Genomic DNA, 23,661 nt, shown 5'->3' on the forward strand with positions numbered 1-23,661 from the left:
TTTCACTCACACAAAAGGAGATAACTTGCTATTAATTTAATAGTTACTTCTAACTTGTCTCCTTTCTGTATTAAGAGGGTTTTCATATTTTAAAGTTCAATTGGTCTTCAAATGAATAAGCAATCAAAGTTCTTGATTTTGCCAACAAATAATGTTTACCAATTGTGGGTCTACTCTACTTTCTTTTAATAATTATTTCTAATTATGTTTTTTTTTTAATTTTTATATCAATGGAAAATAAAATATTTTTTCACTATTTTGTTTAAAAAGTACTTAAAGAAATCCAGGCAAGAATACGTGACAAGTAAGGGTTGTGTCAAGAAGGTGCCATTTAAGACCCTATTATCAGTTTTGGATGCCCTAACCTGTATAGGTGAGAAGACTGTGAGAAGATTGGGGACAGTGGGGCATGAGGAACAACTAATACACAGTAATTGACAGGTTCGTGTTGAATCAAGCACAGAATTTTCTGAGCATTCATGATTCATTAGAATTGAAAAAAAAAATCAATCAACCAGAAAAATCCAGTTGACCAACTTTGACTTATTTGCATGAACAGGTATAAAATAGTGGGTATTAATAGCTTAAGACATTATTTGCAACATGTCTGTTTAATTTATATTATCAATATTGTTAATTAAGCATGGAATATTAATCAAAATTGGGGGTAAAGTTCAATCGACCAGTATTGACCAGTAATGACAAATTTGGGAGTATTGACAGGTAAAAACCGCCGGTTAAAACCGGGGGCGGTCGATTGGTGCCAACCCTGGGTGTACTAAAGGAATACTAGAGGAATACATGGGATATTCTCAAAATCTTACACATTTTGTTTTTAATATAATTAAATAGGATCAATTGATGAATTAATTCAGTTTGTGTAAACTTGGGCTGGGTTGTGGAACTATAGTTATTTGTTGTTATACAATTAAATAGGTTACTATGTAACTGTCAAAAAAACATATGCATTCACACGCATATAATCCAATTATTGGATGTCACTGATATTTTCAATTTTACTAGTAGCTAATTAAGACTAATTAAAACAGAATTGGACTTTCCTTGCAAAGTATTTCATTATTAATAATATAATACTATAATTAGCTAATGTAATCAAAACATATTGATATTTTAATAATTTAACTCAATGATATTAATAATATTTAAATTTTCCCCAAAAAACTAGGGCAGGAAGATAGGAAGGATTTTTTTTGGAAAATCAACAGTGTTGTCAGTGTAAAATATTTGTAAAGCTTCTTCTGAGTTTGAACTTCAGTTTTACATTTTATGACCTGCAACATATTCTATGCTACTTTATTTCACTATGGTAAGTCATTAAAGTGTTATTTATTTTTCAGCTAATCTCATATAATGAATTACTACCCCATTTAAAAATGACACCTAATCTAAATTCATGAATACAATAGTTAAAATTGTTTTATTGTAACATGCTATTCCACTAAAAATGACCATCATAGAACATCAATGCTGTGCTTTTACTAAATTTTTCAATGATTTCAATTATTTAAAGAAAGAAATCTATCAGGCACTTATAAAAAAATATATAATAAGGGTGTCAAAATTTAACAAACTGAACAAGTCAATTTGAACTTCTCTTGCAATGCAAATATGAAATATCAAATTGTTCCCATACTAGTCGGCAATATAGCTATGACATTGTGTCTTTTCAAAACAAAATATGCATCAGACACACCTTCTGAAACTTTATAAGCGGTTTTGAAAACGCTATTTCATTGCAAACTTTCGTCAATAAAGGATACATGTTGTTATACAACCGAAAGTGAAAGTTCTGTTTAAATAAAATGAATAAAGAGCGAAATTGTTGAAAACTAACGAAAATTATAATTGATACTAACATAAGACCGTAAGACTGAACAAAATAATACTTAACTTTATAATCATAACATGAAAGTTTACTTATAAAGCAAATTCTTCATTCATCCGCGGACTTCTTTGTGTCGTAGTCATAAATGCCTCCAAATGGAGGTGCGTGATGCGTCTAAGTATAGAGGTGACAATAACGTAGTGACGTCACCATCTATGTATAGAATGGGACAATTGACCTTATCGCAACATCCGGGCACTTGCGTCAGTTAGAGTTACATGCCCCTTGACAACGGTAAAAACAAAAGCGCTGTCGCCATTTTATTTGCATTGAAAAATTTAACACTGCTCGCAATTTTCTCAAGTTAAGGCACATCTTCGCGACCATTTTTTAGAATAAAAATACCCAGAAATAGAAATTCTTTCATTATAAATTTCATTTAATGAACGAACACAAATAAGGATGAAAACAAACAACCAATACGTTTTAAATATATGCAACATATAGTAGCTGATTTGAACCTCTATATTTGTTACCTTATTACCTTGTTACGTATTAAATAAATTATCATGATCAATGTTATTGTTTTTATTTAATTCACACCAATTTCGACACTTTTTGTTTGCGCATGTTTGGTATTTGAATGCCCCTTTCTTCATCACAAACCGATTATCTCGTTATGATCGGATACTGTCCAGACAAAGAAAACTCGGTGTCATAAAGCCAGCTAGGGACCTATACTTGGGGCTCTGCATAAACCACATGTGGTCATTAAACACAATTTATGATACCTCTATGTGATCTCTTGTCATACTGAGCAGTCATTTTAGCCAAATTTTTAATGCCGAAATAATTGAATATACAGTTGCTTTAAAAAACACGTTGACACCTTAAATAACTATTTAATTAAATTAAATGCAATATTTTTCATTTGATTGTTTGCATCAGTCTTAAAATCGTGTAAGCTTTTGTATTCTGGTGTTTAATTGCCCCTTTGTTTTGCATAATCCGATTATCTGGTTTTGATCAAATATTGTCCAAACTTAACTGACAAAAAGGTGTCATAAACCACACTGGGTGGTCCAGACAGTGTCATTTAACACGATAGATGCCACCATGTCTCCTCTTTCTGGTAGTATTAAGCAGTCATTTGGATGAATAATTAACGCCGATGTACTTAACAGTTGCTTAAATTAGATATTTGAAATATGGTCAAATATAAAGTCATGTCCAATTTAGATTATCAGAAATTTACACCGTAAAGATACTAGCCCGATTAATTTATTAAAGTATTAAATAATTATAAAATTTACGTAAAAAAAACAAGTAACGTATTTAGCGTGTATCAGTTAATTAAAAAGACGTCATTCCGTATTAAGATTTAATGTTACGACAATAAACGGTCGACATCATAAAAAAGAAATTACGTTTGACAGCAACGGGGGTAAATAATGTTTGAAAAACAAATATTTATACAGATATATGTGTGTTAATTTTAATATTTGTCACTCGTACTCATTACAATGAACACAACTAAGGCTTTCAGTAAGTCATGTACCAGATGTCGCTACGTATTTTACAGCTTCACATTAGCATGATAAATTGACATAGTAGAAATATAATTATAATGTTCGAAGATGAATGAACCCTGAAAAGAACGACAATACTCATTACATCAACATCTACAAGGATACTCCCATTATTACAGAATAAACGAATTTACCCGGTGTCTCAGTGAGAAAGTTAATCATGAATGTCGCCGCACTCCATCATCGGCCACTTGGTCGGGTCATTTTTCCAACATCCAGCTTGCAATTTGTACGGACATTCATTTAGTCAAATTAGTTTTATTTTCTGATCATATCGGGCTTTCGAAGTGCAATCTAACCCTTCATAATAGTCAAAAGACATTTTAAACACCAATTACAGGACATTTAATTACTTATCGACTTACCAATAGGAATGCAATTGACGAAATATCAGCAGAGGTGCTCAATCAGCGTAGTAAATCGACCGTATCTAGGGCATTGTTTTCACCGTCGCTAAGGGACTGCCCCTTTTGTGACGTCATCGCGATAAGGTCAATATCTGATCAAAACGAGATAATCGGATTAGGCAGAACAAAGGGGCAATTAAACACCGGAATACAAAGGCTTAAACGATTTTAAGATTGATGCAAACAATCAAATGAAAACTATTGCATTTAATTTAATTAAATGTTTATTTAATGTGTCAACATATTAGTTTTCCCGGACCAGGGTATAGGTCCCTGCCCAGACAAATACCATTATGGTTAATTTGTAAATGTTTTTTATTTGGAATTGATCTATTTATTCATTGTGTTCAATCTACTTTGTTTCAGTAACGTAGAACAACTTGTTGGCATGTTGAAAAATAAAATCTAAATATAATCGTTTAAATATAACCGATCACGCTCTATTTCTCCCCATTGATTGTATCTTTTTTTGACTACCAATATAGTCCGGATGTAAACACGCAGGTGCGCGTGACGTCACGCGTGAACTGGTCTATTCACCGATCTGGACCATTTGCGAACTCGTCCGTGATATCAATAAAACCAATGTTTTGACCAACTTTCATGAGGATTGGGCAAAAATTGTGACTTCTAGAGAGTTTACAAGGTTTCTCTATAGCCAAATAAGGAAAACTGCCCCCCCCCCCACCACTGGCAGCCATGTTTAATTAAATGACCGGAACCATTTTCGAACGCAACTCTCATATCAAGGAAACAAATGTTCTGACCAAATTTCATGAAAATTGGGCCAAAAGTGTGACTTCTAGAGTGTTCACATGTTTTCACTATATACATATAGAGAAAAATGCCCCGCCCACTGGCGGCCATGTTTTTTCACCGATCTGGACCATTTTCGAACTCGTCCGAGATATCAATAAAACCAATGTTTTGACCAACTTTCATGACAATTGGGCAAATATTGTGACTTCTAGAGTGTTTACAAGGTTTCTCAATAGCCAAATAAGGAAAACTGCCCCCACCCTGGCAGCCATGTTATTCAACTGACCGGAACCATTTTCGAACTCAACTCTCATATCAAGGAAACTAATGTTCTGACCAAATTTCATGAAAATTGGGCCAAAAGTGTGACTTCTAGAGTGTTCACATGTTTTCACTATATAAATATAGAGAAAAAAGCCCCGCCCACTGGCGGCCATGTTTTTTCACCAATCTGGACCATTTTCGAACTCGTCCGAGATATCAATAAAACCAATCTTTTGACCAACTTTCATGACAATTTGGCAAAAATTGGGACTTCTAGAGTGTTTACAAGGTTTCTATATAGCCAAATAAGGAAAACTGCCCCCCCCCCCCTGGCAGCCATGTTATTCAACTGACCGGAACCATTTTCGAACTCAACTCTCATATCAAGGAAACAAATGTTCTGACCAAATTTCATGAAAATTGGGCCAAAAGTGTGACTTCTAGAGTGTTCACATGTTTTCACTATATACATATAGAGAAAAATGCCCCGCCCACTGGCGGTCATGTTTTTTCACCGATCTGGACCATTTTCGAACTCGTCCGAGATATCAATAAATCCAATGTTTTGACCAACTTTCATGATGATTGGGCAATAATTGTGACTTCTAGAGTGTTTACAAGGTTTCTCTATAGCCAAATAAGGAAAACTGCCCCCCCCCCCCTTGCAGCCATGTTATTCAACTGACCGGAACCATTTTCGAACTCAACTCTCATATCAAGGAAACAAATGTTCTGACCAAATTTCATGAAAATTGGGCTAAAAATGTGACTTTTAGAGTGTTCACATGTTTTCACTATATACATATAGAGAAAAATGCCCCGCCCACTGGCGGCCATGTTTTTTAACCGATCTGGACCATTTTCGAACTTGTCCGAGATATCAATAAATCCAATGTTTTGACCAACTTTCATGATGATTGGGCAAAAATTGTGACTTCTAGAGTGTTTACAAGGTTTCTCTATAGCCAAATAAGAAAAACTGCCCCGCCCGCTGGCGGCCATGTTTTTCAACGGACCGGAACCACTTTAAACTCAACCAACATATCATTAAGACAAACATTTTGACAAAGTTACATGAAGATTGGGCATGAAATGTGACTTCTACAGTGTTTACAAGGTTTTTCTTTTTTTGACCTAGTGACCTAGTTTTTGACCCGGCACAACCCAGTTTCGAACTCGACCGAGTTTTCATTGGGACAAAGCTTCTGACCAAGTTTCATGAAGATGGGACAAGAAATGTGGCCTCTAGAGTGTTTACGAGCAAATGCTAACGGACGGACGGACATACGACGGACAAAGACTGGTCACAAAAGCTCACCTGAGCAATCAGGTGTGCTAAAAATCATTATTTTATTGTAAAGAAACAAATACTATCACTTCTACTACTTCCTCTGCTGCTGTTGTTATTACCACTATATTAAAGATTAACAACTCCTTTATTATTGAGTAATCCACGTAAACAATTTTAATAGTTGTTATTATTTTCATCAACTTAACGTTTCTATGGGAACAGTTTCATCATTGGTTTGCAAATTTAGTACGTTATCAGTCAGTTAAATTTCTTTAATATAAAAACTACGCATGAAACATAGTAACGCTTTTTTATTTGGAAAATAAATGTTAATATATCAGTCCCTATTCCTGTATATTCAGCCACTTAATAGGTACAGTGACCTTTTATCCCTCACCAACACAAGTTCATCACATGTGAGACAGTTATGTTTTCAACAAAATTAGGGCAATATGATTGTGTTTTCTATACAACATTTCGATAGTGTTTTTTATACAACATATTAATTGTGTTTCTCTATGCACCATATTAATAGTGATTCTCTATACAGCATATTGAAAGTGTTTCCCTACACTAGTGTTCAGCTACTCACCATTTTAATAGTGTTCAGCTACACAGCATTTTAATAGTGTTCAGCTACACAACATTTTAATAGTATTCAGCTACACACCATTTTAATAGTGTTCAGCTACACACCATTTTAATAGTGTTCAGCTACACACCATTTTAATAGTGTTCAGCTACACAATATTTTAATAGTTTTCAGCTACACAACATATTAATAGTGTTCAGCAGGGCTCAACATTAACGGTTGTCCGATTGCCCCTGGCAAGTAAAAGTTGGGTCCGGGCAAGTTATTTTATAATCTAGTTGTCCGCACTGGCAAGTACAAAATACACATAAAAAAACATGTGTTTCTGTGGTTAAATAGTACCAATAATCACGAACGATTTGCCTAATACACGGATTTACCTCGGTGATTTTCAGTGTAGTTTTCAGTCACAAGAAAACTACTAAAATTATATAACAATATGGATACAACAACAAATAGCTTCGGTATATATATATATATATATATATATTTCATATTTTGCGACACACATTTTCAACAATCTTTTGCTTAACGTCAATTGACATTTTGGTTACGGTTCACATGTTGTTTATAGTACTGTTAGCAGACAAGAAATATCTAGTTTATTTAGCTTCTGCTTTACAAGTACATGTAACTGTAAGTCTGCAAAATCCAATGAAAATTGCACCCGAGCAGTTAACATCTGGTACACCGGAGGACAGAGGCAACATAGTCCTGTGTTTGCTGATAAAGACGTGGAGGAGAATGACTAATTATTTCATTCATAATCAAACATTGGCACAAATCTACATTTAGACTTTTAATTAGACATTAATTGCTGTAATCATTTTGTTTAATGTGAAAAAATAAAAAAATGTTTTGTGGTGTATCATTTTGATCTTTATTAAAAAATATGAGATTTACCATAAATGTGATATTTCATGTTTGGCCAAGTGGCTTTACATTCAGGGCAAGGTATATTTTCTAAGTACCTGGTTTTTAGGGTAATGTTGAGCACTGGTTCAGCTACACAACATATTAATAGTGTTCAGCTACACAAATCCCTTTTGCCAGTTTTAAGTCACACAAAGACAATCACTTGTTTCTTTTTTTCTTGTTTTATTTCAAAGACGTTAACATGTCTACTAGATGTACACACAGACTAAGAACACATTTTAATACTGTAACCCGACATTTTATATAAACAATGTTAATTTTCTAAAATCATCTAGATTTATAATATTTCTAAATAACATTTAAAACAGTGTTCAACAAATAATATAATAAAACAAATCATAATATGTATTGCTCTCGTATATCTTCATATATAAGGCTACACTTGTTAAATAAAATAAATTCCTTGACCTTAAATGCATTCACCTTTTCCCATTCAACCAGTGTAATAAAACAATTGATCAATAAAACATTGCCACAAACAACTTAAGTTTTTTTTAAAGAAAAAAGGAACACTTTCAGAATAACACCCTTTAATCTATCAATTTTTTACCAAACTGGCTCTACCATCACCACAAAAATAAATGACGTAAAATGCCCGGATATTTTCTTCCCCAATTTCATCTGATGTTTTTTTATTACTTGCACATAATAATTTTAATATACAAAACATAATCTTATCAATTGTAACAGTGCACAAGATTTGGTCGAATTCCCTGAATTTTATAGGCATGGATTGTTCACTACATTTTCAGTTTTAATGATAAACTAATGAGTCATAACTGAGTTGTGTTAAAAGCTGAACATGCTAACAATGAAATGTAAGGCAGTGGCTGGCACTTGGCATCCAAAAAGGCATGAGATCATTGCTTGGCCTGCATTGTCATAGTAAAATGATACAAATACTTCAGTTATATTGATGACCAACATTGTGATTATAATGATCTGTTAATACCAAGTGTAATCTAACAATTCAATTTATACAGCACTAAACACTAAGGGTAGCATCCAATAAAAAGATTTGCTTCAACTATAATGTATTAACACAAAACATAAAGAATACTGTAACGTCATTTTATATAAATGCTTTTCACAAAATAAAATAATGCAAACAGCGCAATAAATTTGCTCACACACAACATAAGAAACTAAACATGTGTATACAAAACACAAAAAAATATTAATATAATAAAATTGCAAACCTTGTAACAGATCACAGCTGGAAAAAAAGAGCTTGTTTATGGACAAGACCTCAGTCCTGTTCCACGTGTTTGTTGTCATAGTAAGAACATCATTGCCATTCATTTATTAAGCCTTTTTGTTAATGCAGGATGCAGATTTTAGTTTTCAATTATTTCTATCACCGTAACCATAATTCAGTTATCGCATATTAATAAATAATAATTGCTCAACACTACATATATTGTTCAATATATGTATCCCGCAAAAGCAACCTTTTGGAAAACCCAAAAAATCTGCTGATACAAAAAAAGATGACCCATAATAATAATCCTTTCAAAATCACACACCATATTAACTGTTATTATTGAAAGTATGCTATCATTGGCTGATATAATGGACTTACGTTGTTTGTACCAAGAGATTAGTGGGTTTTCAAACTCTTGCAAATTCCGGGATCAGTCTATTTTCATATGTTGAAGTACCATATAAAATGGACCAAGTAAATACAGTTGATCTTTACCCTTTACAATGTGTTAATACAGCTTTAAATTTAAACTCTAGTGTTATTATTAGTAGACAATACCAAACCAGTTTTTGTATTAAATCCCTGTTCCAATATTGAGCAGAATGTGTTATCTAATGATGTGTGGGGTCAGCTGGACTGTCTGAGCTGAGGACTGAAGTATTTTTGTGTGTTGAGAGCAAATGAATCAGCGATTGCCTGCCTGAAATGTAAACAAGAACACAATATTGTAGATTATTTTATTTTTTTGTAAATTCAAATGTCAAAACAGCCTTTCTTCAAATGTATTTGCTGTTTATTTTTTTATTATGCGAAAATCTAATTTTGTTTGCAATAAAATTATGTCATGAAATCTGTAGTTCACTAGTAGTAGTAGTTGTTCATTTGAAGCAATCAAAACAGTTCCAAGGCAGGCAGCATTCATATTTTTTCCAAAAAAACAACAACAGAAACAACGATGCTTTTGAATAAAAAGCCTCAGCATCAAAAATGAATTTTCATCAATAAGTAGAAAATCAAATATAAGTCACACTGATATAGAAACACATTTGAACCTTACTCTTAGAAAACGGAGCCTAATGCATGTACATAAAGTGTCGTCCCAAATTAGAAATTGCAGTCTGCACAGACTAACCAGGTACCACACTTAAGACTGGATTTTTGTTAAAATAAGACTTCTTTATAATGATAATAATCTACAAAGTAAAAGTGTTGCTCCTGATTACCCAGTGGGGTCAGCACAGGCCTATTTGGGATAAGACATTATGGACATGCATTAAGCCCTGTTTTTCCAGATAAACACTCATATAAATATCTGATTCCCAGCTCCAACCCTCACCTGAAGATTTCTCGTTTCCCCAGGAAGCCCATGATATGTCCACCAGGGACAGTGCGCACCTTGGCACCCGGCCAAACCTCCTCATGTTTCATGTACCCAGAGTGCGGCACATACTGGTCGTCCTCAGCTAGAACCACGATCACCAACTCTGGGTCTAGTGGGCGAGAAAAATTGCTGATATGAGTGCACTCGTCCATAACCCCTTTCATGAAGTGCTTGCAGTCTAATTCCAACTGGTTCTTCATTTTTTCTGCTGCGTCATCTTTGCCTCGATACACATTGAGATATTCAGGAAGGCTCTGTATCACATTGTTCACTCTGCCGACAAAACTAGGACTAGATTTTGCAGAAGTTTCAGAAGAACCACCTTCAGTTTTTAGAGTTTTATTTGAAAAGCTTCCAGAAGAAAGTTTTCCTGAATTATGAACAGGAATTGAATCACAGCTACTAGAATTTACTGAATGGGTCAATGTTTGCACAGCACTATCTGGTGAATTTGAATGTTTCACTGAGCTGCCCTGAGTATTTAAGTCCTGGTATGTTTGAGGAGTTAAGGTTTTCATCTTTGACTGGTTGGTGTTGTCTGCAGGCCCATTTTTCTCCATTTTGTGAATGAAGTCCTTTCCTTCCTGGTACATTGACCGACGTGAGGTCCAATACTGTAACATTACTTCAGAATGTGCCATATTGTATTAAGAAAAAAACATTGATCTGTATAACACGTGCTAACTCATTAAAAATTATTTCTGTCAACTGTAATGATTTGAATGAAACTATCATAATACTACTTACAATGAGTATAGCATCTGTGTTTACCTTATGATATGATTTCTTCCCAAATTATGGAAATTCAGATAACAATAATATAGTTTCTCATCATTATTTATAGGAATCAGAACATTCTAACATGATTTCTAAAAATCAATCTGAAGTAATTTTGATTTATTAAGGCTCACAGAAGGCTTGCTTAAGTTTATACTTTATACATGTTAATAATAAGCAGATACTATATTTTGTTCTGCTTCAACAAATCCTCAAATAAGTCAAGATACTTACGATACCTCATTTAAGATACTTTTGATAACTTTCATTATTCGCCACAGAAATTCTTTTTTTTTTTATTCAAGTCAGGAAAACAGACATTGCTAGTCCACACTACACTTACAGGTTCTGGTGACTCTATAAGGTCCACTAGACAAGGCTAGTCCACACTACACTTACAGGTTCTGGTGACTCTATGAGGTCCACCAGACAAGGCTAGTCCACACTACATTTACAGGTTCTGGTGACTCTATGAGGTCCACCAGACAAGGCTAGTCCACACTACACTTACAGGTTCTGGTGACTCTATGAGGTTCACCAGACAAGGCTAGTCAACACTACACTTACAGGTTCTGGTGACTCTATGAGGTTCACCAGACAAGGCTAGTCCACACTACACTTACAGGTTCTGGTGACTCTATGAGGTCCACCAGACAAGGCTAGTCCACACTGCACTTACAGGTTCTGGTGACTCTATGAGGTCCACCAGACAAGGCTAGTCCACACTACACTTACAGGTTCTGGTGACTCTATGAGGTCAACAGACAAGGCTAGTACACACTACACTTACAGGTTCTGGTGACTCTATGAGGTCCACCAGACAAGGCTAGTCCACACTACACTTACAGGTTCTGGTGACTATGAGGTCCACTAGACAAGGCTAGTCCACACTACACTTACAGGTTCTGGTGACTCTATGAGGTCCACCAGACAAGGCTAGTCCACACTACACTTACAGGTTCTGGTGACTCTATGAGGTCCACTAGACAAGGCTAGTCCACACTACACTTACAGTTTCTGGTGACTCTATGAGGTCCACCAGACAAGGCTAGTCCACACTACACTTACAGGTTCTGGTGACTCTATGAGGTCTACCAGACAAGGCTAGTCCACACTACACTTACAGGTTCTGGTGACTCTATGAGGTCCACCAGACAAGGCTAGTCCACACTACATTTACAGGTTCTGGTGACTCTATGATGTTCACCAGACAAGGCTAGTCCACACTACACTTACAGGTTCTGGTGACTCTATGAGGTTCACCAGACAAGGCTAGTCCACACTACACTTACAGGTTCTGGTGACTCTATGAGGTCCACCAGACAAGGCTAGTCCACACTACACTTACAGGTTCTGGTGACTCTATGAGGTCCACCAGACTAGGCTGGTCAACACTACACGAACAGGTTCTGGTGACTCTATGAGGTCAACAGACAAGGCTAGTACACACTACACTTACAGGTTCTGGTGACTCTATAAGGTCCACTAGACAAGGCTAGTCCACACTACACTTACAGGTTCTGGTGACTATATGAGGTCCACCAGACAAGGCTAGTCCACATTACACTTACATATTCTGGTGACTATGAGGTCCACCAGACAAGGCTAGTCCACACTACACTTACATGTTCTGGTGACTCTATGAGGTTCACCAGACAAGGCTAGTCCACACTACACTTACAGGTTCTGGTGACTCTATGAGGTTCACCACACAGGGCTAGTCCACACTACACTTACAGGTTCTGGTGACTCTATGAGGTCCACCAGACAAGGCTAGTCCACACTACACCTACAGGTTCTGGTGACTCTATGAGGTCCACCAGACAAGGCTAGTAAACACTACACTAACAGGTTCTGGTGACTCTATGAGGTCAACAGACAGGGCTAGTACACACTACACTTACAGGTTCTGGTGACTCTATGAGGTCCACTAGACAAGGCTAGTCCACACTACACTTACAGGTTCTGGTGACTCTATGAGGTCCACTAGAAAAGGCTAGTCCACACTACACTTACAGGTTCTGGTGACTATGAGGTCCACTAGACAAGGCTAGTCCACACTACACTTACAGGTTCTGGTGACTCTATGAGGTCCACTAGACAAGGCTAGTCCACACTACACTAACAGGTTCTGGTGACTCTATGAGGTCCACCAGACAAGGCTAGTCCACACTACACTTACAGGTTCTGGTGACTCTATGAGGTCCACCAGACAAGGCTAGTCCACACTACATTTACAGGTTCTGGTGACTCTATGAGGTCCACCAGACAAGGCTAGTCCACACTACACTTACAGGTTCCGGTGACTCTATGAGGTCCACCAGACAAGGCTAGTCCACACTACACTTACAGTTTCTGGTGACTCTATGAGGTCCACCAGACAAGGCTAGTCCACACTACACTTACTGGTTCTGGTGACTCTATGAGGTCCACCAGACAAGGCTAGTCCACACTACACTTACAGGTTCTGGTGATTCTATGAGGTCCACAAGACAAGGCTAGTCCAAACTACACTTACTGGTTCTGGTGACTCCATTAGGTCCACCAGACAAGGCTAGTCCACACTACACTTACAGGTTCTGGTGACTCTATGAGGCCCACCAGACAAGGCTAGTCCACACTACACTTACAGGTTCTGGTGACTCTATGAGGTCCACCAGACAAGGCTAGTCCACACTACACTTACAGGTTCTGGTGACTCTATGAGGTCCACCAGACAAGGCTAGTCCACACTACACTTACAGGTTCTGGTGACTCTATGAGGTCAACAGACAAGGCTAGTCCACACTACACTTACAGGTTCTGGTGACTCTATGAGGTCCACCAGACAAGGCTAGTCCACACTACACTTACAGGTTCTGGTGACTCTATGAGGTCCATCAGACAAGGTTAGTCAACACTACACTAACAGGTTCTGGTGACTCTATGAGGTCAACAGACAAGGCTAGTCCACACTACACTTACAGGTTCTGGTGACTCTATGAGGTCCACCAGACAAGGCTAGTCCACACTACACTTACAGGTTCTGGTGACTCTATGAGGTCCACTAGACAAGGCTAGTCCACACTACACTTACAGGTTCTGGTGACTCTATGAGGTCCACCAGACAAGGCTAGTCCACACTACACTTACAGGTTCTGGTGACTCTATGAGGTCCACCAGACAAGGCTAGTCCACACTACATTTACAGGTTCTGGTGACTCTATGAGGTCCACCAGACAAGGCTAGTACACACTACACTTACAGGTTCCGGTGACTCTATGAGGTCCACCAGACAAGGCTAGTCCACACTACACTTACAGGTTCTGGTGACTCTATGAGGTCCACCAGACAAGGCTAGTCCACACTACACTTACAGGTTCTGGTGACTCTATGAGGTCCACCAGACAAGGCTAGTCCACACTACACTTACAGGTTCTGGTGACTCTATGAGGTCCACCAGACAAGTCTAGTCCACACTACACTTACAGGTTCTGATGACTCTATGAGGTCCACCAGACAAGGCTAGTCCACACTACACTTACAGGTTCTGGTGACTCTATGAAGTCCACCAGACAAGGCTAGTCCATACTACACTTACAGGTTCTGGTGACTCTATGAGGTCCATCAGACAAGGCTAGTCCACACTACACTTACAGGTTCTGGTGACTCTATCAGGTCCACTATTTCCTGTCTGAACATTTCCGTATCCTGGTACTGCTTCTCCAGAATCCTCCATGGTATGGCGGTACTCAACACACCCTGCAACCAAAACCACACAGATATGCACCAGAACATACTTCATACCATAGTTACATTGTATTCAATTATATGTAGTATTAAACATAACATACCTGAATTCATTGGTATTCCATGATATGTAAGAGCACATTATTCATGCCATAGTTAACAGGCATTCAATATTATGCATGAGAACATATTTAATAAAATAGCTTACTGGTATACAATTATACATAGGAGAACATAGTTCATACAATAGCTTACTGGTATACAATTATATGTAGGAGAACATATTTCATACAGTAGCTTACTGGTATTCAATGATATGTAGGAGAACATAGATCATACAATAGCTAACTGGTATTCAATGATAAGAGTACATAGTTCATACAATAGCTTACTGGTATTCAATGATATGTAGGAGAACACAGTTCATACCATAGCCAACTGGTATTCAATGGTAAGAGTACATATCTCATCAAATAGCTTACTGGTAGTCAATGATATGTAGGAGAACATAGTTCATACAGTAGCTTACTGGTATTCAATGATATGTAGGAGAACATAGTTCATACCATAGCTTACTGGTATTAACTGAAAAGCATGAGAATATATAGCTTACTGGCATTCAATGTTTAGGAGAACATATGTCATAACATAGTTAACCGGTATTTAATGATATGTAGGAGAACACAGTTCATACCATAGCTAACTTGTATTCAATGGTAAGAGTACATAGTTCATACCATAGCTTATTGGTATTCAATGATATGTACAAAGAGCATAGTTCATACAATAGCTTACTGGTATTCAATGATATGTACAAAGAGCATAGTTCATACCATAGCTTACTGGTATTCAATAATATGTACAAAGAGCATAGTTCATGCAATAGCTTACTTGTATTCAATGATATGTAGGAGTACATAGTTCATACTTACTGTTATTCAAGGTGTTCAGCAATTCCAAAGTAAGTAAGCTTTTGTCTTGATAAACTGACAAACAAATTGTTGGAAAAGAACAAACTAAACAAGAGCTTTGTCACAGACGTGACGAATACCCCCACATGCCGCATTGACACATAATATTTTGCATGTTGTCTTCACAAAAAACAGCGGGCACCATGCTCAATTTTTAAAACGCACTAAGTGACCCCTTGATCTAGTTTTTGACCAAGAAAGGCCCATGTTCTAACTTGGCCTTAAGATCATCTCCATAAAATGTCTGACCAAGTTTGATGAAGATCGGATGTAAACTACTTGAATTAGAGAGCGGACACCATGCTGAATGTTAAAATACGCATTCAGTGACCCCGTGCCCTAGTTTTAGGCCCAGAATGGCCCATTTTCAAACTTGTCCTAGAGTTCATTTAGATGAAACTTGTAAGCAAGTTAGGTGAGGATTGGATGAAAACTACTTGAATTAGAGAGCGGACGACATGGTGAGGTTTAAAACACACTAAGATACCCCGTGACCTAGTTTTTGACCCGGCATGACCCATATTCAAACTTGACCTAGAAATCATCTAGATACAACTTCTGACCAAGTTTGGTGAAGATTGGAAGAAAACTACATGAATTAGAGAGCGGACAACATTGTGATGTTTAAAACACACTAAGTGACCCTGTGACCTTGATTTTGACCCGGCATGACCCATATTCAAACTTGCCCTAGACATTATCAAGATACAATTTCTGACCAATTTTGGTGAAGATTGAATAAAAACTACTTGAATTAGAGAGCGGACAACATGGTGAGGTTTAAAACACACTAAACGACCCCGTGACCTAGTTTTTGACCCAGAATGGCCCATGTTCGAACTTGACCTACACATCATCTAGTTACAACTTCTGACCAAGTGTGGTGAAGATCGGATTTACTTTTCTTGAAATAGAGAGCGGACACCATGCTCAATGTGTAAAACATACTAAGTGACCCTGTGACCTAGTTTTTGATCTGGCATGGCCCATGTTCGAACTTCAGATCATCTAGATAAAACTTCTGACCAAGTTTGGTGAAGATCGGATGAAAACTACTTGAATAAGAGAGAGGACACCATGCAGAATGTTAAAAAAACGCCTTAAGTGACCCCGTGACCTAGTTTTTGACCCGGTAGGCCCATGTTTGAAATTGGCCCTAAGATCATCTAGATACAACTTCTGACCAAGTTTGGTGAAGATCAGATGAAAACTACTTGAATTAGAGAGCGGACAACATGCTGAATGTTTAAAACGCACTAAGTGACCCCGTGACCTAGTTTTTGACCCGGCAAGGCCCATGTTCGAACTTGGCCTAGACATTATGTAGAAACAACTTCTGACCAAGTTTGGTGAAGATCGAATGAAAACTACTTGAATTAGAGAGCGGACACTTAATACAGACAGACCGACCGACAGACAAGTTCACTCCTATATACTCCCCTAAACTTCGTTTGTGGGGGTATAAAAACGTTTTTTGTAATTTGAGTACCATGAAAAGATAAAAGAATTTGCATGAACACCTAAGATGACTTACTCATGTAAATACCCCTAAATAACTTACTTATTTGAACACACCTCATGACTTACTTGTATTAATATCAAAGATTACTTACTTTTGTTAACATCACATACAACTTATTTGTGTTAATACCAAAGACAACTTCCTTGTGTTAACATCACAGACAACTTACTTGTGTTAACATAACAGATGACTTACTTTTGTTTACATCACATACCAATTACTTGTGTTTCCACCAAAGATGAATTATTGTGTGAAGACCACAGATAAGTTACTTGTGTGAAGACACCAAAATAAATTACTTGTTTGAATACCAAAAATGAATAACTTATTGGAAGACCCCAGATAAAATTACTTGTGTGAACACTCACTATGACTTGTGTGAACACTCACTATGACTTACATGTGTGAACACTCACTATGACTTACATGTGTGAACACTTAAGATGACTTACATGTATGAACACTCACTATGACTTACATGTGTGAACTCTCACTATGACTTACATGTGTGAACACTCACTATGATTTACATGTGTGAACACTCACAATGACTTACAAGTGTGAACACTCACTATTACTTACATGTGTGAACACCCCTGATGCTGTGCTGCCAGCCATGCAAGGTATCAAAGAGACAGGCTTGTGCCAGGAGCAGGCACCCAGGGACGCCATCTGTAACACAACACCCACTGAATAATAACTGATAAAAATACATGTGAGATGCATTCTTTAACAAGAGGGCCATGATGGCCCTGTATTGCTCCACTGATTTTTTATGCGAAAAAAGTGTGCAATGCGCATGGGTTGAAATATACTCAAGCATGTGACTTTCTCTTTCTATCCCTCGTCCCACTGGGCTCTTAAAGTTGGAAGGGTGAGCATTTTTATATATGGAAAACGTTACTACGGTGTTATCTAAACAGACTTAAAAGCCCAGGCATTGTCGCACAGGTCCTTTGCTTATAACGTAGGTACATTTATCTCTCCAAAAGATATAGTCATTCTTTCTATTTCACATATTTTTAGTTGCTGAAGATCAAATCTACGCATGTTCTACAAGATTAATGAAAGTTCCTTCATTCAATCATGAATCTTTTTCCAAAATTCCAAAAAGTGTTTGTAGGTTTCAAAGTTTTTGTAACTTATATAGTTCATGACATATGCAAAATACCTAATGACATAGATCACCTGAACTTTACTTCATTCTGAGGCATAAATGAGTGTAGCAGGATTGTTAACGTGGTGAAACAATTGTTTATTGTACAAAGAAGATATTTGCCTGAGGAAACATAAGGTTACGAGTTTTTCAGGTTCATGAGGTGCCGAAAGGCAGTAGGAATGATAACTTTGTATGTGTTGTTTGTTAAACAAAGTAAATGTTTATGAGACAAAAAATTGAATAAGAATTCTTCAAGATGTTGTGATCATGGCAACACTACTTGCATATGACGTGAGGTTTAAAGAGATATCATGACAAACAATTAGCGTGACCTACCTTTCCTTTACTTTTTCCATCTGAAGTTGGTTACGTGTCATGTTTGTTTTTGAAAAATACTAGGATTGCCATATATTGAAATAAGGTATCTGATCTATTCTCTGATAGGTTGCTATTAATAGACATAGCGGCAGTCATGTTATAAGCAAGGGGATTGTTTACGGCATTGGTAGAATATACTTTTCATAGATACATCTTTTTTAAGTTGGATTCTCCTTACTTTTTTGATACTGAATAGTAAAATCACTTATTTCAATGTTGCTAAGTTAATCTCAAACAAATATTGTTTGCAATCTGTTTATAAATCATTAAATGATGTCATTCAAACAAGAGGGCCAAGATGGCCTTAGTTCACTCACCTGAGAGGAGTCGGTTCATTCAATCTTTACCAAATGTCAAACTTGACCTAGATATTGTCCAGACAAACATCCTGGTCAAGTTTCATCATTATTTTATCTGCTAGTCATGATCAATGTACCTATGAAGTTTCATGATCCTAGGCGTAAGCATCCTTGAGTTATCATCCGGAAACCATTTTTCTAAGTTGAGTCACCGTGACCTTGACAGCCATTGTGTGAATACGTTATTTGGCACTGTGACCTTGACTTTGACTTAGTGACCTGATAATCAATAGGGGTCATCTGTGAGTCATGATCAATATACCTATGAAGTTTCATGAACCAAGGCATAAGCATTCTTGAGTTATCATCCAGAAACCATTTTACTATTTCAGGTCACCGTGACCTTGACCTTTGACCGAGTGACCTGAAAATCAATAGGGGTCATCTGCGAGTCATGATCATTGTACCTATGAAGTTTCATGATCCTAGGCATAAGCATTCTTGAGTTATCATCTGGAAACCATTTTACTATTTCGGGTAACCGTGACCTTGACCTTTGGCCTAGTGACCTCAAAATCAATAGGGGTCATCTAAGAGTTATGATCAATGTACCTATGAAGTTTCATGATCCTAGCCATAAGCGTTCTTGAGTTATCATCTGGAAACTATTTTACTATTTTGGGTCATCGTGACCTTGACCTTTGACCTAGTGACCTGAAAATTAATAGGGGTTATCTGCTAGTCATGATCAATGTATCTATGAAGTTTCATGATCCTAGGCATAAGCGTTCTTGAGTTATCATCCGGAAACCATTTTACTGCTTTGGGTCACCGTGACCTTGACCTTTGACCTAGTGACCTGAAAATCAATAGGGGTCATCTGCGAGTCATGATCAATGTATCTATGAAGTTTCATGATCCTAGGCATAAGTGTTCTTGAGTTATCATCCGGAAACCATTTTACTATTTCGGGTCATCGTGACCTTGACCTTTGACCTAGTGACCTGAAAATCAATAGGGGTCATCTGCGAGTCATGATCAATTTACCTATGAAGTTTCATGATCCTTGGCATTAGTGCTCTTGAGTTATCATCCGGAAACCATCTGGTGGATGGACGGACCGACATGAGCAAAACAATATACCCCCTCTTCTTCGAAAGGGGGGGGGGCATAATGAGAAAACTGCCCCCCTCCCAGCAGCCATGTTATTCAACTGACCGGAACCATTTTTGTGCTCAACTCTCGTATCAAGGAAACAAATGTTCTGACCAAATTTCATGAAAATTGGGCCAAAAATGTGACTTCTACTGTGTTCACATGTTTTCACTATATACATATAGAGAAAAATGCCCCGCCCACTGGTGGCAATGTTTTTTCACCGATCCCAACCATTTTCAAACTCGTCCGAGATATTAATCAAACCAATGTTTTGACCAACTTTCATGATGATTGGGCAAAAATTGTGACTTCTAGAGTGTTTACAAGGTTTCTCTATAGCCAAATAGGGAAAACTGCCACTATATACATTAAGAGAAAAATTGCCCCGCCCACTGGCGGCAAGTTTTTTCACTGATCTAGACCATTTTCGAACTCGTCCGAGACATCAATTGAACCAATGTTTTGACCAACTTTCATGATGATTGGGCAAAAATTGTGACTTCTAGAGTGTTTACAAGGTTTCTCTATAGCCAAATAAGGAAAACTGCCCCGCCCACTGGCGGCCATGTTTTTCAACGGATCAGAACCACTTTTTAACCAAGATATCATTAAGACAAACATTTTGACAAAGTTACATGAAGATTGGGCATGAAATGTGACTTCTACAGTGTTTACATGGGTTTTCTTTTTTTGACCTAGTGACCTAGTTTTTGATCCGGCACAACCCAGTTTCGAACTCGGCCGAGATTTCATTGGGACAAAGCTTCTGACCAAGTTTCATGAAGATGGGACAAGAAATGTGGCCTCGAGAGTGTTAACGAGCAAATGTTAACGGACGGGCGGACATACGACGGACAAAGACCGGTCACAAAAGCTCACCTGAGCAATCAGGGGCAGGGTCAAATTTGAGCCCAGGGGAATAATTTGAACAAATTTGGTAGAGGACTATAAGATGTCACTGCAAACCAAATTTAGTAGCCCTAGGCTCTATAATTATGAACAAGAAGATTTTAAAAGTTTGCACAAAATATGCCTTATTTAAGCGTATGTGCATTTTTGTGACCCACGGGGCGGGGTCAAATTTGACCCCAGGGGCATAATTTGAAAAAACTTGGTAGAGAACTTTAAGATTTTAATACATATCAAATTTGGTAGAAATAGGCCCAATGGTTATGTACAAGTAGATTTTTAAAGTTTGCACAAAATAGGCCCAATATAAGCATATGTTCAATTTTGTTACCCCTGGGGAACGGTCAAATTTGATCCCAGGGGACTAATTTGATCAAACTTGGTAGAGGACAATTAGATGTCACTACATACCAAATTAGGTAGCATTATGACATACGGTTATGGACAAGAAGATTTTAAAGTTTGCACAAAATAGGCCTTTAAGAGTATGTTCATTTTTGTGACCCCCGGGGCAGGGTCAAATTTGACCCAAGGGGCATAATTTGGACAAACTAAGTAGAGAACTATTAGATGTCACTACATACTGAATTTGGTAGCCCTAGGCCCTATGGTTATGGACAAGAAGATCTTTAAAGTTTGCACAAAATAGGCTTTATATAAGCATATGTTCATTTTTGTGACCCCGGGGCAGGGTCAAATTTGACCCCAGGGGCATAATTTGAACAAACAAAGTAGAGAACTATTAAATGTCTCTACATACCAAATGTGGTAGCACTAGGCCCAATGGTAATGGACAGAAAGATTTTTAAAGTTTGCACAAAAAAGGCTTTATATAAGCATATGTTCAATTTATTGACCGGGGCGGGGTCAAATTTGACCCCAGGGGCATAATTTGAACAAATTTGTAAGAGGTTCACCACAGGAACAATAGTGAGAAGTTTGATCAGAATTGGACTTTTAGTTTAGGAGAAAAAGATGTTTAAAGAAAAAGTTAACACACGGACGCACGCATGGACGCACGCACAACAGACACAGGACCATGACATAAGCCCCGCTGGCCTCTGGCCAGTGGAGCTAAAAACTAGGCTGAATGCATGTGAGTAAAGTGTCATCCCAAATTAGCCTGTGCAGTCCGCTGACGGAGTTGTTGCCTGATTAGCCTGTGCACACTGCAGTTTTTCCCATGATGCAGCTTATATGAATAGCTAGAGTAGTTATTTTAGTATATGCAAACATAGGTTTACAGCTAGAAATGCTTATCTGGTTAGTTAAAAGCTAGTTATTTTACCTTTACTGATACACTTTTGTATCTGTGTTTAACTAAGCATTTTCAAATAGAAAATAAGAAGTCTACACATGAACTGTTGTTCCAGATTAGCCGCTTTAATCTATTTTTTTGTTAAAAGGAGGTCTCTCCCAAATAAAAATCCAGTATTGGCGGAAAGTATCCTCTCTGATTAATCTGATCACACTGCACAGGCTAATCTGGGATGACACTTTACACACAAGCATCAAGCCTGGTTTTCCACGAATAAAGCTAATTTCATCTGAAGCTAAGGGCACGTACATATCCTCCCATGGATACCCCAGTGGCTCCGAGTGGTCCGTAGCCCTGGCGGTCCAGCCAGTTGAGCAGAATACTGGACTCCATGATCAACCCTGCCCCCATCACAAACAGGTCAGTCACATGATGCAGGCTGGAACGGCTACAATAATGGGGAGCAGTATATAGAGAAAGTGGGTAAGTCAGTGTTTAGGGAGTAATGATTGAAACAGTATTTAGGGAGCAGTAGTCAAGACAGTATTTACGGAGCAATGCAATGATTATGACAGTGTTTAGGGGAAGCAGTGATAAGACAGTGTTTAGGAATAAGCAATTAACACAGTGATTAGGAAGCAGCAATAAAGACTTTGTTCAGGAAGCGGCAGTTATGGTAGTGTTTAGGAAGCATCAATTAAGACAGTGTTTAGGAAGCATCAATCAAGACAGTGTTAAGGAAGCGGCAATTAAGACAGTTTTTCGGAAGCAGCAATCAAGATAGAGCTTAGGACAAAGCGATTAAGATACACGTTTAGGAAGCAGTACAGTTTAGAAAGCATTGATTATGACTGTGTTTAGGGAGCAGAGATAAAGACCATGGTTCGGCAGCAGTGTTTATGACAGTGTTTAGGAGGAAGTGATTAAGACAGTCTTAAGAAAGCAATAACAACGACAGTGTTTTTGAAGCAGAAATAAGGACAGTGTTAAGGAAGCAGCAATTAAGACGTTGTTTAGGAAGAAGCCACTAAGACAGTGTTTAGGAAGCAGCAAATAAGACACTATTTCAGGCTTCCTGAAAAGGCCGGACCGCCGGTCTTGCCGGTCAAAATTCTTTACGGTCCGGCGAAGTTTCTAATATCGCCGGTCCTTGTGACTGGCCAAAAAAACTATGACAAAATACCGAAAAGTCTTATAATTGCCAAAAGAACGAAAACATCCAATTAGAATAT

General features: G+C 37.6%; 1 protein-coding gene across 4 annotated transcripts in view; it reads right to left on the bottom strand.

Moving 5' to 3' along the window:
* Positions 1–7,839: 7,839 nt before the first annotated feature.
* LOC127877781 (protein ABHD18-like) overlaps positions 7,840–23,661 on the bottom strand; it is a 30,975-nt gene continuing 15,153 nt past the window's right edge. For all 4 annotated transcript variants that reach the window (XM_052424021.1, XM_052424020.1, XM_052424019.1 and 1 more), the window contains 5 exons: positions 22,739–22,877; positions 17,851–17,940; positions 14,683–14,787; positions 10,225–10,883; positions 7,840–9,588 (listed from right to left, as the gene is read on the bottom strand). In XM_052424021.1, coding sequence (XP_052279981.1) covers positions 9,516–9,588; positions 10,225–10,883; positions 14,683–14,787; positions 17,851–17,940; positions 22,739–22,877 — 1,066 coding nt within the window. In that variant the 3' untranslated portion in view covers positions 7,840–9,515. The remainder of the gene's footprint in view (positions 9,589–10,224; positions 10,884–14,682; positions 14,788–17,850; positions 17,941–22,738; positions 22,878–23,661) is intronic.

Source organism: Dreissena polymorpha, chromosome 4, assembly GCF_020536995.1.
Source record: "Dreissena polymorpha isolate Duluth1 chromosome 4, UMN_Dpol_1.0, whole genome shotgun sequence".
NCBI lineage: Eukaryota > Metazoa > Mollusca > Bivalvia > Myida > Dreissenidae > Dreissena > Dreissena polymorpha.